The sequence below is a fragment of the Myripristis murdjan genome, chromosome 7 (genome assembly GCF_902150065.1).
Source record: "Myripristis murdjan chromosome 7, fMyrMur1.1, whole genome shotgun sequence".
Lineage (NCBI taxonomy): Eukaryota > Metazoa > Chordata > Actinopteri > Holocentriformes > Holocentridae > Myripristis > Myripristis murdjan.
In genome coordinates, this window is record NC_043986.1 from 26,836,278 (window position 1) to 26,850,726 (window position 14,449).

At 42.4% G+C, this 14,449-nt stretch overlaps 1 protein-coding gene across 3 annotated transcripts in view; it reads left to right on the top strand.

Moving 5' to 3' along the window:
* Positions 1-7,208: 7,208 nt before the first annotated feature.
* The window catches only part of tns2a (tensin 2a), a 58,341-nt gene continuing 51,100 nt past the window's right edge, over positions 7,209-14,449 (top strand). For 2 of the 3 annotated variants that reach the window (XM_030054874.1, XM_030054875.1), the window contains exon 1: positions 7,209-8,014. In XM_030054874.1, coding sequence (XP_029910734.1) covers positions 7,883-8,014 — 132 coding nt within the window. In that variant the 5' untranslated portion in view covers positions 7,209-7,882. The remainder of the gene's footprint in view (positions 8,015-14,449) is intronic. The other variant, XM_030054873.1, reaches the window with a different exon arrangement.

The following is a 14,449-nucleotide window of genomic DNA, read 5'->3' on the forward strand; positions in this document are numbered from 1 at the left end:
GGTGGAGATTGTAATTGTTGGTTGGTAAACCAAAAAGGGATGTACTTATAAGGTAGTCTACATTTCTGTTGCACGTGAGGTTGTGTTTTTTTTTTTTTTTTAAGAGCTGAAGGAGTAAGATGAGTTTAAAAAGATTTTCCAGTGCACATTTTAGACTGTTTTTGTTTGTTTGTTGGTTGGTTTGTTTTTAAGCTGTGTCACATTTTTACCTTAGTCAGGGCAGACAGTCTCGTAGTACATAGGCTGAAACCCTAAAGATATACAGGCTGCCAAGCCACCTGATCAGTGAAGACAGTCAGATAAATAGAACAAGTAAATAGGTATATGGAAGATGAGGTATATGGAAGATTTTTTTATAAATTGGTATATGGAAGATGAGGGATAAAATAAATTGCTAAAATGATAAGGCATAAGCAGATAGGGGGTCATTATGTAGTATAGACCAATGATTATATAATTTAATGGCTGTGGTAAACATGTTAATTGATGTGGATATTTATGTAGCATATATACAGTGATATGGATATATATATATATATATATATATATATATATATATATATATATATATTGATATGGATAAAGTTGTAATAGATATATAAACTATAATGGGTAGGGAAGGGGTGGGAAATTTAAAAAAGTGCGCACTTCTTCCCACTCCTATTTCGAACTTGTGTTTATTATGATTTGATGATGCTTGCATTATTAGTTTTGTTTTGTTTTTTTTTACTTATGCGTGCATGTATGTATGTACATACACTTTTTGTTTTATTATTTCTTTCTTTCTTTCTTTCTTTTCTTTTAGACATGTTCGAAATAAAATTCATTCGTTCATTCATTCATTCAAGTCAAATCCTCCATGTAAGAAGCAGAAGCCATGGCTCCTTTCTCTTCCTGCTGGCTGTGCCAAAGCAACTGGCTTAGGAAATATTAGCTATGAGTTTCACTTTCCTGGAACAGCCCCTCCCAATTTTGTGGGATCACTAAGATTCATCAGTTTCCATTCTTCCGTATAGTTTCCTTGATGATTATACGAATGTAACCTGCAATCTAGTCCACAGTTCATTACAACAGCCTGAAAGAAAAAAAACAAAACAACAACAATAAATTCACTCTTAATAATAATAAATAAAGACTGTATTATTACATTATGATGCAACATTGCACTCTAGTGGGCAGAAATTGAAATTGCTGGTTGGACAGAAATTTTCATGCAAAGCAACAGGGGTGCAGGCTCATAATTTTGCAATACACTACTAAGCTTGTAACTATGCTGTGACTGAGTATTATGCAGTACAGTATGTAACAAATATTCAACTGGCTCATAATACACTAACAGCAACTTACACATACGGTCTTCTAAGTATATTTGTTGGCATAAAATTTCCTATGGTGGCTTTTCAAAACACACTAACCAAACAACAATGAATTTTTATTCAATAAAATGCTACAATATGAGACAAAATAACTGAAGAGAGCTATGTGTCACATTTTTACCTTAGTCAGGGCAGAATTCTCATGGTACATAGGCTGAAATGCTAAAGATAATACAGGCTGCCAAGTCACAGCAACCTGCAGACCATGTGAGTGCTAATCATTTCCACTAGATGTCCCTAAAGCACTGGTAAGTTTGTGGTTCTGGCTCCATACACAGTAGAACCATTGAAAGCCCACGCATCTTCCTGCACGCCCTGTTCAGGTAGATCTGCTTCAACCAAAGTCCTAAAATGGATCAGGTGTGGAAGAGCAGAGCTGAAACAAAAACCTGCAGGACAGGGAGTCCTTGAGGACTGGGTTGGGGAACCCTGCAGTAAAACCATCTAAAGATCCATAGTTATTATAGTTAAATACAGTTATAGACTAATGATTTAAGATTTAAAAATCGTAGTTTTTTTTTTTTTTTTTTTTTTTTTTGAGCTGCATTATTTAAAACATGTCTATGTAAGGATTAAGCCATTGAAATAGTCTATTCAGTCCCACCAATCAAAATAAAATAGCGTGCTACCTATAACTCCACAAAACAGAATTATGATGCTTCTGAGGGATTGCATTTTTTGTCAAGCTTGAAGGTGCACATCACAGATGTTAGACAATACCCGACTTGCAGAGATATCAGGGTTTTTAAGAAATACTTCCACTGCCAGTGAAGGAATGTAAAACCTAGTTATTTTTACAGACATCCTCCTCACCTATTTATTTGCTATAGTTGCTAATTTTCAGTTTTGTTTCAGTAATTTTGTGTTAATATTCAGGTATGAATTACTGTTTTTTTGTTTCATTTTAATAACAACATCTCTTTCCTCATGTTTTTGAGAGAAATGAATTTGCTCAGGCTTCAGTGGAATAAATGAAAACTTCCTAATTCATGTAACGTGATTCTGGGGCACATGAAAGCCCTGCCAAACCCATTGTGGAAAATATCAAATTCATGGTCTTTGGTAAAGCGTTTTTTTTTTTTTTTTTTTTTTTTTTTTTTTAATTAATGCAAAAATAATAAATAAATAAATAAATAAATAAAAACATCAGATATTAGTATTTTGTCTATGAATGGTCTCCTGGTTGTCCATAATGCCCGGAAGAAACAGTCTTTGTTGGCAGTAGACAGTCATGGGAACTTTTGGAATTTGTCCTAATCAAGCCAGCATGAGGATGTTTCAGAGTGGCTCAGACTCACCAAAATGGACGTGAGGAATTTATCACTGACTTATCCCCTAAAGGAAATGGTCTACCACATGTCTCAATCATCTTGTTTTGACTGCTTGAGTGTAACCCCGCAAATTCACATCTTTAAGCCATGGTCAACCAGATTGTGGTCTTTTTAGTTCAAATACCCGCCTGTGGCTGCTTGTCTTGGAGACCAAAACATCAAATAGGTTAACTTATATCTGGGAGAAAAAAAAAAACATTTAAGAGGGGGAAATCGTCAAAAAAAAAAAAATGCTGAATGGCGATTTTATGGACATTTTCACCTTCCATACTTGCTGACACCCTTCCTCCCATCAATACTCCCACTGGTCTTGTCACTCTGACCCCTCAGGAGTGCCCGCCCAGATGTGTGGACTTTTTACCCCGTGTGGCAAACCCTAGCAGGCAGAGGCTGCAGGCCCCCGGGCTTATTTCTCTTCCCTGCTCTGGAATGATGATGGGAAACAGGCATTTGCTATGTTGTAATACTGAGTTTTGTGTGAGTGTGAGAACATGTGTATGTGTGTGTGTGTGTGTGTGTGTGTGTGTGTGGGCGCAGTGGAGGGGGTACAGAGCCACAGAGACAGAGTTAAAAACAAAGAAAGAGGGCCAAATGAAGGACAAGAAAGAGCAAGGGAGCAGGACTCACTGTTCCAAAAGCCTCTTTTGGTTTTTTGTGGCCGAACAGCTGCCTGCACTCAGAGCCACTATTAAATACACTGACAGTTTCCCAGCCTCTCCTCCATCTGCTGTCCCATGTTGAGACCTATTCCTGGAAGCTCAGCCCCAGCAGGCTCGGCCCGCCCCAGGGACATCAGGATGTCCTGTGTGGATGTCATCCCATATTCAGTCATTACTCAGACCCCTGCCTCTCAGGCTACATATGCACCCTGCTGGCCTGTGATTAAGAATGGGGGCTGTTGTCTTGCCTGTTTATACCCATCAAACCAGCAAAGCTAACAGTTTTGCTATGCATTTTCTCAGCCAGTGGGTCGACAGTGAGTGATGGTTTGCTGATGCTCCTGGCACACTAACTCAAAGATACAGTTCACTGAGCAGTAGCCCACTATTTCTTCCCCACATCATAACAAGTGGGACGTCTGCTGGCCCGTGTAGGTGGGCATAAGTGATCTTTGTATCCTCCTTGTTAAAAGGATGGTTCACCCATTTCGAAAACTCTTTAACTCACTAGATCTCAAGTCTGAGTCTGAGTCACAGGTCCTCAGAGTTTAAGTTGAGCCTGAGTCCAAGTCACAAATGTTGAGTCTGAGTCAAATTCGAATTGTCTGTCCATTACCCATTACCTGCATATGAAACACCGATTTTGAGTCCAAGTCCCGGCCGAGTTCAATCCACATTACTTGTGCCGGAGCCCAAGTCACTGCTCTGCTACAGTGAAAAAGCTGACATACATTTAAAAAGGTAAAATGGCAATAAAAACTGTTGACAGCTATGCCATTAATCAGTTGTATGTGCTTCAGCCAGTATCCAGCAGTCAGTAACAATGAGAGGAAAATGGCACTACCACTGTCCTGCATAACCGCAATGGGGCAAGTGGGGCAAGTGGGGCAAAAAAGAGAGAACAAAGTGATTTCTTTCTCTGTTTTTTACATTTTTTTTTCAAAGTGGGTGAACTATCCCTTTAACTTATGTAGCAGTGTCTATGTTTTCCTGGGATAAGCCTAGTGTAGAAGGAGTAGTGCTGAAGAGTATTATGTAGTAAATACTATATAATAAAGATAGTGAGGATGGTGAGAAATAAAGGAGATATGAGAGCTGTAGGACAATGCATGAAATAGGACAAAACCTTGCAATTACATTACATAGATTGTTATTATCTTATTTTTATTTTATTTTATTTCATTTCATTTCATTTCATTTCATTTTATTTTATTTTATTTTATTTTATTTCATTTCATTTCATTTCATTTTATGTTTGTCCACTCAACAGCCCATGCCCCACTACTTGTCAAACCATTTTAATTCTAAGAAATTGAATAAGGAATGACAAATGGACAGTAGTCTTTAGGTTGAAACACAAACTGCATAAAAAAGGGAGTGCAGCTCTGACCAAAATATTTTATCCATTGGATCGTACAGATGATCGGGATGTGACACATTTCCATCGTGGCTGTACTTGACTTCCAGTTTCCTCCTGTCTTTTCCATGATGACTAAGCTAGAAACCCTTCATACCTAGACAGTCTGTTTCCGGCTTTTGTGTTCACTCTTAAAACGATCACGCTTCTGTGCCAAAACTGACGTCAATCATAACGATGGACACTGACTCATTTTCCTGACCTTGCAGGTTAGGCAAAAAAGGCTGGTGGCCCCAGTGAATGCAGGTTCACATGCAAACATATTAAATGAAACCACAACCCTTTATGAAGCCAAAGCTGACAATTTTTTAAAACTACACGTTTGTATTCTGCAATTTTATCCCTTTTGCACTTTTTGTACAGAGATATTCATTTCACTTTTTTATTTTTTTTTTTTAACGCTCGTTGACCATGTTTTTGCTCTTTCCTGTCTATGAGCCAGCAGTGCTAACTAGGGACAGCGCCCACACCCTTGGCATGGAGCTGTACTTGGTCAACAGGCTAACCACTGTGTGTATGATAGCACTGTGTGAGGTTAGCACACACACAGAGGGAGGCTATGGTGTAGCTCAGGACAAGGACACCAAAATGTATGCTTAGACACAGCAAAGGGACCAGAGTGGTGTAGCATAGAGAGGTCATAATGAGAGAGAGAGTAAAGATCAACTTTCCAGCTTTGGGAAGGACGCACGTGTGCCTCCAACTGGTGAAAAAGATGGCAGGCATTAATATGGGATGTCAAAAGAAATCTTTTATCAGACCAAGTGCTGGTATAGAACAAGGCCTACAGAAGACATGCGTAACGTCATTCCTGACATCATCGCAACTGCGGCTATTTCTGTACTCCTTTGTTTCTTAGCCGTTTGTTCAAGGATACAATCCCGCCTCTTTCTGTCTGGCTCTCCATATTTAGGCTTTGTTGATCTCCTTTTCTGTCTTCTCTCGTCTCATCCCCACCATGTTATCAAGAGGTCAGTCGTTTTCAAATAAACCCATCAGTAATCTCCTCTCATCCAGACTTCAGCAGATCTCTGCAAAGTCTCCTAACTAGTGCCAAATAATGAGACTATCTGCAGCATGCTGCCAAGGAAGACATGCCTCATCTTTGCCAAAATAAGACTCCATCTTGGAGAGTGCACTTTCTGTGCTATCTCTCTGCTCATCAGAGGAAATAAAAGGAGAGCTTTCTTTTGGCCTCCATATGCCACAATTTGCCTGTGCAAGCCATCTTCCTCCCTCTCTCCAGCTTTGTCTCTTCCAGATGTGAAAACAGAATCTGAGTTGATTAGAAGGAGTTAATTTCACGGCACTTAAAACCTGGAGGGGGGCTTGTTGTAAACGCTGTCTACAGCCTGAGCTAATGTCTGGGGCCTCGTCTGAAAGCACATATGTAGAGGGGAGAGACAGAGGGGAAGCAAAGGAGGGGTTGGAGGTGACTGGAAGGGGGCCTAAGAAATGGGGCCTGGAGTTAGAAAGAGCTGGGGGAGGTGGTCTGGCTCGCGGAGGAATCGGGATGGATTGATGGCAGGGAGGAAGGGGAGCGAGTCGGGAAAAGGAAGGACACCTGGAAAGCTCGGGACATCGAGACTGTTTTACCACTCGTTCCTGTCTGAGGAGAGAGAGAACGAAGGAGAGAGAGAGGACGAGCATGAACGGGAAAGCGAAACGGGGAACGGAGAGGGAGAGAGTAAATAGAAAGAGGGTGGGGGGGGGTGAAGAGGGGTGTTTTGGAGGCACGTCAAGAATTCGCCTTTTAAGGGGTACAGCCTCACTCGTCCAAGCCTTGTGAGCTCTCGCGCGGCAGCCAAAACACTCCCGGGAGAAGAAATAAGCAACACCAAAGAGAGCGGGCAGAAAAGAAACACACGATGCTTAATGTTTTTCACGCCCTCTGGTCATATTAAAACCGCAGGGGGAGGGGTCGGAGCTGATGTCAAGGCACAGAAAAAGTTCACCCTCCACTCGCCAGGCAGAAATCCGCACGGCGCCCTCTCAATAATGGCCAGGACGTATCCGTGACATTGCTTCACACAACTTCCCTGCTGCGCTGTATGTTACATATGGAGCCTATAGTGAAAGAGCCTCTGTTGCATGCTGAATGCAACGAACAGGCTATAGCATTGTCAAGTGTACGTCGTCCACTCTGAATCACTGGCTTGCCGAGCATCCTAACAGCCGGCGTTGCTGTTGTGGTGGTGTGTTGGTTGTTTTCTAGACAATACCTACAATGTCTGGCCCGAGCTAAGGAGAGGGTTGCCTGTATATGGGAGCAGGAAACAGAGGAGCGCTGAGAGGGAGAGGTGGGTGGGAGTGGAGGGGGGTGGGGGGGGACAGAGAAGTAATTGTATATGCAAGAGTGAGGCAACCTAGGTTAGAGGTGTAGAGGCAAGAGAGAGCAGCGGACGGAGGGGAGGCTTGCGGCGGGGATGCAGAGGAAGAGGGGAGACTGAAGACGAGAGCGAGGGAGGAAGAAAGAGGAAGAAAAGTCGAGAGAGGAGAGAGGGAGCAAAATGTGGGCGCAGGGCTTTTGCATAGCGGGAGGATGTAGGATGTGTCAGTGAGCATTACCGGACGTAAGGTGGGTGTGGGTACGAGTCAGAGTGAGTTCAGAGAAGAGGGTGGGGGGCAGACACGGAGTGAGGAGTGTGATACAGAAAAAGAAAGAAAGTGTGAAAAGGCAATGAAGGGTGCTCAGGAAAGTACAAGATGTTTGTAACTGGATGGGTGTGAGACAGAGAGGAGGGGTGAGAGAGGGTGGAGACAGAAAAGCAGGGTGTCCGCATGTGACTGCAAGTTAGAGAGAGAGAGAGAGGTGTTTTTTAAAAGTTGTGTAGTAGGGGAGTGAGAGCGTGCGGAGTGTATCCGCCCCCACTGTCCCCTCCGCAGGGCGAGTGAGGCTGAATGAGAGCCAGGAAAAGGGGAAGGGCCTCTCTCTCCTCCCCTCCAGCTGACAAAAACAGCTGCCTGGGAGCCTGGGCTGGAGAACAGTGCCCGTTTAGTGGACGAGGGTAGAGGGGACAGAGAGAGGGTGAGCGGAGGGGGGGGTCAGAGGGAGAAAGAGAGGAGAAATAGTCCCAAATCCAGGGCCCGTCCATCTCTATGGGTTGCGTCCTGAGTTCGGACTGGTGCGGGGAGGAAGAGGTTCAAGCGGTGCCGGTGGTCCGGAGTGCATCTCTGAAGAGGAGGAGCGGAGTGGAGAGGAGTGACAGCAGCAGGATGAGGCTCACCAAGGTGTGTGTGTGTGTGTGTGTGTGTGTGTGTACTTTTGTGCATGCAGACTTTAATTTATTCTTGCTGCTGGATCCCTAAAGTTCCCCTGAGCCCAGTTTGGGAACAGCTGGTACAGATCATATCTGCTTTCAGTATAAGGAGGACGATTTAAAGGTGCACTATGCAAAGTTACAGAGGGTCAGTTAAAGTGAGGCTGTTTCAGTTCAGCTAGCAAATGACATATCTATCAGTGAAGGGTCTAGTGATGAGAACCATGTAGACTCAGCCGTCAAATGAAGCGCTTATTCCACATTTTCGTCAGTTGAGTCTAAGGTTCCTCACTTCAGCTGACCCTTTGCATTTAGAGAACCTTTAATGAGGATTAAAGAGGCATGGCATCAACCTTGTAATCACTTATTATGAAATACCCCTGTTATTGATTTGTAGATCAATTTAGGGAACATTTGCATGTAGGGCATCCATCTGATCATCTCATCCAGTGTGAATACAACAATAGAATAAAGTGCCTTGTCAAGGACACTTCAAGGACAGTGGGTCACCTCAACTCAAGCCCTCAATAGAAGCCTGAAAAGATGAAACATTATTTTCCTGTGACCCTGATAGAGGTGCTAGAAAAGGAATACAGAGCTTGAGGAGGGACAAAGAAATGCCTTTTTATTTTAACTTGAAATTACAAATGGCCCTGATGTATTAGAGTTTGCCAGTAACTTGGGTTCACCTGCAAGTTCTGAGGATGCGATAACGATGTCAGAAAGCAGGGAGATAATGTTTGGAGTAAATGAGGTCAATTGTCTTTGCAAAGAATTTGGTGTTCAGTGTTTGTTTTTGGTCGTCTTTGGCCTTCTTAAAAGATGATGTGAATGATGATGGCATCTCCAAGCTGGGGCCACATCTGTACTGACACAATGGTGCTGTTGTGATGACCTCGCCACTGCTGAGGAATTACCATAATGTCAACAGAGACTGGCTTGCTTGCTGGCTGGACCAGCCTTTAAGTGCTCTTACTCATCAAGAGTAAACAGACCTCTGTTTAAGAGTCTGTGTTGCATCACATTTGATTACATGCATGCATAACAGGGGCATATTTTCATTTTAGACACACACTGTGAGTGTATGCATGCCTCTTACAGGTCTGTTTGCGTGTGCGTGGATACACCCTATTGTGCATGAGTATGCTGCTTCAACTCTGAAGCCCCTGGACACTGTTTATCACTCTGCCCTTAGATTTATAACTGGCGATAGATATGACACTCATCATTGCTTGCTCTACAAGAAAGTTGGTTGGCCCTCCCTTGAATAGAGGCGCAAAGGACGTTGGCTTTTATTCATCTTTAAAGCCCTTCTCGGTAGACTACCATCATACATCACAAACCTTTTAGCATGGAATTCTGGCACTTACATGACCCGTTCATCTGACTTATTACTCCTAAAAGTTCCCTGAGCTTGTACCGAACTTGGTAAAACTGCATTCTCCCATAATGCCCCAAACTCGTGGAACACCGTCCAGCACACTCTGAAGATGCAAGCACTCCCCTCTCTTGCACAGTTTAAGACTTTAATCTCAGAACACTGTGTTTGGGATTGTATTTGTTTTAAATGATTTTCTTATTATATGTATGTGTTATTTTGTTTTTAATGCACATGTTAACTCGACGGCATTGAAAATGAGGGTAACCTCAATGTCCCTTCGAGAAAAGGTTGAATGAATGTGTTTCCATTTTTCCACATGTGTATGCATGCACAACTGCTCTTCACCATGCACATCAATGTGTGTGTGTACATGCATCTGTGTGCACAATTAGTTGTCCTGGCTCCACATCCCATGCTGAGCAGCGTGGGAATGTGGAGCCCTCTGGTCTATGTCATCCAGCAGCAGCTGACCCCACGACATGGGTGTGGGAACCAGTTAAATGATCCCACCGATTATCCAAGTGGATGTTGCCTGTGTTATTTATCATGTTGTTTATGATTTCTTCTTCTTCTTTTTCTTCTTCTTCTTCTTCTTCTTCTTCTTCTTCTTCTTCTTCTTCTTCTTCTTCTTCTTCTTCATGGACCTGGAGACTATCCTAGGTGTGACAAACAATTTTGATGCATGATGATGTGAGCTCCCAGCCGGCAATTAGATTGAGAGTTATCATGTATTGATATCATGGCAAGCACTGTACACATATATGTGCAGCCAAGGATGAGCATCTGAATGTAATTAAGGGAATCATCTGATTGGATAGTGATGTTCTTTAGACAGCTCTCATTGTGATTCCTTGATTTGATTTGATGATAAAATTGACTGATTTCTAAAACAAACACATTTTGGTGGAAAGCTGCTTGAAATTCATCATGCAATACTGATAAAATATACTAGATCCAGTCTGTAAAACGGTTTCATTTTTTACCATTTAAGGTCTTACTTTTGTAAGAACTAATGTTATCTTCTCAAATGTTGGATATTTCTGCATTTGTTACCCGTTAAACTGCTGATTAATTTTAAGGAATGTAGCTTCTGCTGCCTGAGTGGGACTCGTGTGCAGACTGCCTGCTGCTGAGATAGAGTAGCTGAACATCAATAAACAGCCGTCCAAAAATGGCTTCTAAAAGTAAACAGTTCCTAAGAGCATGAGTCACAATGTGTCTGACTTCTTTTGTTATGGCACATATGATTCTCATTCTCTTTGAAGCATTCAGCGCCAAGCTCTTGTGAGTGATGCCAAAATTCACCTGGGGGAAATGTGAGTGGATTTGTCTTTGGCAGAATCTGTGAAATCGACACATCTGGCATTTCTGTGCCGCAAATGAAATGGTTTTCTGATTTTCCTTTTTGTGTGTTAAGATCACAGTCTGGCCACAATGGGATCGAAAGTTTAATGTCTTAATATCTTGGCAGCAACCATCAGAAACACAGATATAGTTCAACTAGATACATGGCCAAATATCAAAGTCTGAAAATTATCAATGGAATCACTCTGTGGTTAAACCTTATATGATACTTAATCTGTTATAAAGCCTTCATAACTAAGGAACAGCTGGATTTTAGCTCAGGAGCAATGATCTGCTGATCTCTATCACAGTTATGAAATAATGCTTTATGCATTTTGGCTTTTACCCTTGGATACTTTTCTGTTGGTTGCTTGTGATGTTGTTGATCTAGGAATTTAAGCTTATTCTTGTGTTTCTTGTGCAATGACACTGCTTCAGGTTCCAGATCTTTCAAATTTATGTGCATTTCTACCCGGATGTTCTGTATTTATAGAGGCTGTTTGTGGATGGTTGGCTTGATTGTCCAAAAGTAAAGAGACCTGAGGTTACGGGAGTGTTTTTTTTTATAGGGATTTAACACGTATTTGTATAGCTTCTTTTGAATTCCTCAACAACAACAAGGCTAAGATTGTCCATGGCCAATGCTGAGGCCATGAGCCACAGGCATTCACTACAAACACACACCCAGCACAGGAAGGAACACTGACCGGTCATGGATAAATATAGACCCCAACATCCAGAATAGCATAGAATCATATAGAATAGAATGTGTTACTAGCAATGCCTGCAATGTATACAAACATAAGCCACCTCACAATATCATTCATGATTCCTTGCAGATCCTAAGCATCAGCAGAGAATCATGGGATCAAGGCTGATGTCACACACTTCTTATAGATTCACAATATAGAGAATATAGAAGAGAAGAGAAGAGAAGAGAAGAGAAGAGAAGAGAAGAGAAGAGAAGAGAAGAGAAGAGCTATTTGTCATTCCCACACTCTGACACGTTACAAATAAGGTGAATTCCTACGTGAAATCCAGACTGTAGTAGACTAGATTCCTGTGGCTTGAGAACAATGATCTGTCCCAAACTCTGACCAGGATTTGAGGAATGCTTGTTTTTTTGCATATGGTGGAGGTGGTGGGGGGAGCTGGGCATGGAGATGAAAGCCGATCGAGGGAAAGAGGGAAAGACATAAACCTTTTCCTGCCTCCAAAAGCCTACAGAAACCCCAACAAATCCCTGCACCACCCTTTAAAGAAACACCTCACAGCAAACTGTGGGCAAAATATTTTCTTTTCTTCCACCCAAAAATGCCCACTGGATGTTGATCTGAGAGCGTGTTTTGAAAAAGTATGCTTGGGAGAGGTCTGTCGGAATGAGCCGGGCACCTGATACAGAAAGGATTGGGCTTCTTTATTGAACACTGACGCTGTGTCTTGCAGGGGACTCTAAGCAGTGGAGCTCACGTGGGTCTGAGTCCATTCCTGTCATCATTCTTTCTCTGTTTCTCTCTCTCTCTCTGTCTCTCACCCTCACTTATCCCGCTATTTTCTTGCTCTCTCTCTTTTACTCCTTCAACAGCTGCACCTTATCAGCCTTTGGCTTAGTGCTGTCTTGCACAATCACTCTTCAAGCTACGCAGCCCCTTTTCTAGCCTCCTCCTCCTCCCCTCATTTCCTCTTGGCCCTGGTTCCTACTCAGTCCACCCCCTTTCTCATTTACCTCCAAGCCTTTCCACTTCCTCAATGCTCTAAATCCTCCTTTCGAGACATACTAGACCAAAACACACCTGGCATCCCTGCAGTATTGCGAGGAGTAAGCTATTTACCAAGATGAAACAGCTTGCACCCCTGAGGAATTTTATTCTGTAGGTTTCTCTGTGATGTGTGAGGCTGTGGTGTGCTGGACTGCAGTGCATGATGTTATGCAATGTCTTGGTTCAATTTATCACCTGGGCTCGCCTGAGCTCACTTCAATGCGCGCTGTGTCAAGTGCATTGAGAGGTTGATTCTGGGCGAGCCTCTATGCCCAGTTTAAAGTTAATGGGGTGTGCAGGTTCTGCCATGTCTATCATTATTCTCTTCTACCCTGTCAGTCCCATTGTTAGTTTGGCGTTACAAATAGATGCTGCATGGTCGAGTTTTGTTCAAAGTGACAGAAATTTATTTTAAATTCCAATGGAGATGCCAAGGTTTCCAAAGATACCAACTATGCCCTGCTGAATTACAGGGGGACATGCATAAAATGATACGCAAGATATGTAGGTATTTTCTGTTTGACATGACGCTGCAGCCACAAAACAATGATATGTTGGGTTTTCAATATTTCACTCAGTGTAAGTGTGATGTAGCTCCAGTGAAGTGTTGCAGCCAGCAGATACAGAATGTTATGTACAATATGGAAAAAATCTGTCCTCTAACTTTGAAGCTTTGAAAGGAAAATTGAGGAAAATTAGACTTCAAGGGCTTAAACTGCTTCTTACCGTTGCTTAAATAAGTTTGCCACTCCACTTGTCTGTGTGGATCTGGCTGCACTGCATACGCATCACATTCTTTGATCAACACACTCTTCTCTCCTCCTTACTCTGAACCCCACTCTTTTCCCTCTTTCACAGTCTGTTCCCCCTCTTTCCCCATCTCTATTTTTCTTTCGGTGTCCGCCCTCCCCCACTTGCTTGCTCACCGCTCACCCCTCATTCCAATCCCAAGAACCAGCTTCCTGTCTCTCATGGTTCCCCAGTATTTTCTTAGACTCTCATGTGGCCATCCCACCCCTCCTTCCCATCTCTCCTCTCTTTGTACCTATCCCCCCCACCCACACAATCTCACCTCTTTGCATTTCTTTGTAATAATTCTCCCATCTCCATCTCTCCATTTTTTTCTCTTTCTCCCCGATTTTTCACCTTCTCTCACTCACTAAATCCATCTCTCCTTCTTGTCAACTCCCCCCGCTCCTCCTAGTCATGATCCAAAAGAAAGGGAGGTAAAACTCCGCAGACAATTAAGCCGCCCCAAACCTCCAATCCATCAATCCTCATTTTTTTCTTATGTGAGCCGGAAATTCCATGGTTATGAGCGAAGGAATGGACTGAATTACTCCATGTGTTGTTTTGGGGATTGCTCCATGACTCACAGTCACGTTCTACACTGATTGGTGGGGATATAGTGTGTATAGGGTGCATACCTGCAAATCAGTCTATTACATATGGAAGCAACTAAGAGATTATGGTAGCAGACAGAAGTAATGTTCTGTGGATTAGAAATCTGAGGCTGTGGAGTATAGGGGCTAATATTTTGCAGGTCAAGAGGCAGCTAAAAAGACATGTGGCTGGATATATACTGAAAAAAAAAATGGGAAAAAATCCATTTTAACATGCCATTTTGTCTCATGTTCAGTCTTAAAAAAAACTTGTTTTTCTTAAAACAGGTGAAAAAATCTGCCTGTGGGATGAGATAATCCCACTTGTTTCCAGTGCTAATCAACTTGTTTTCCGAATTGTCTTGAATCAAGTATCATATTCTTGATTCAAGTAGGCTGATCTGCCTTATTCTGCTTCGCCTCAACATATTTATATTAGTTCCAAGAAAGGTCCTGAAACAAGTGAAACTGCATTGGAAACTAGTGGGATTATCTCATCCAACTGGCAGACACTAAATGATTTGCTAAAGTGGAGATTT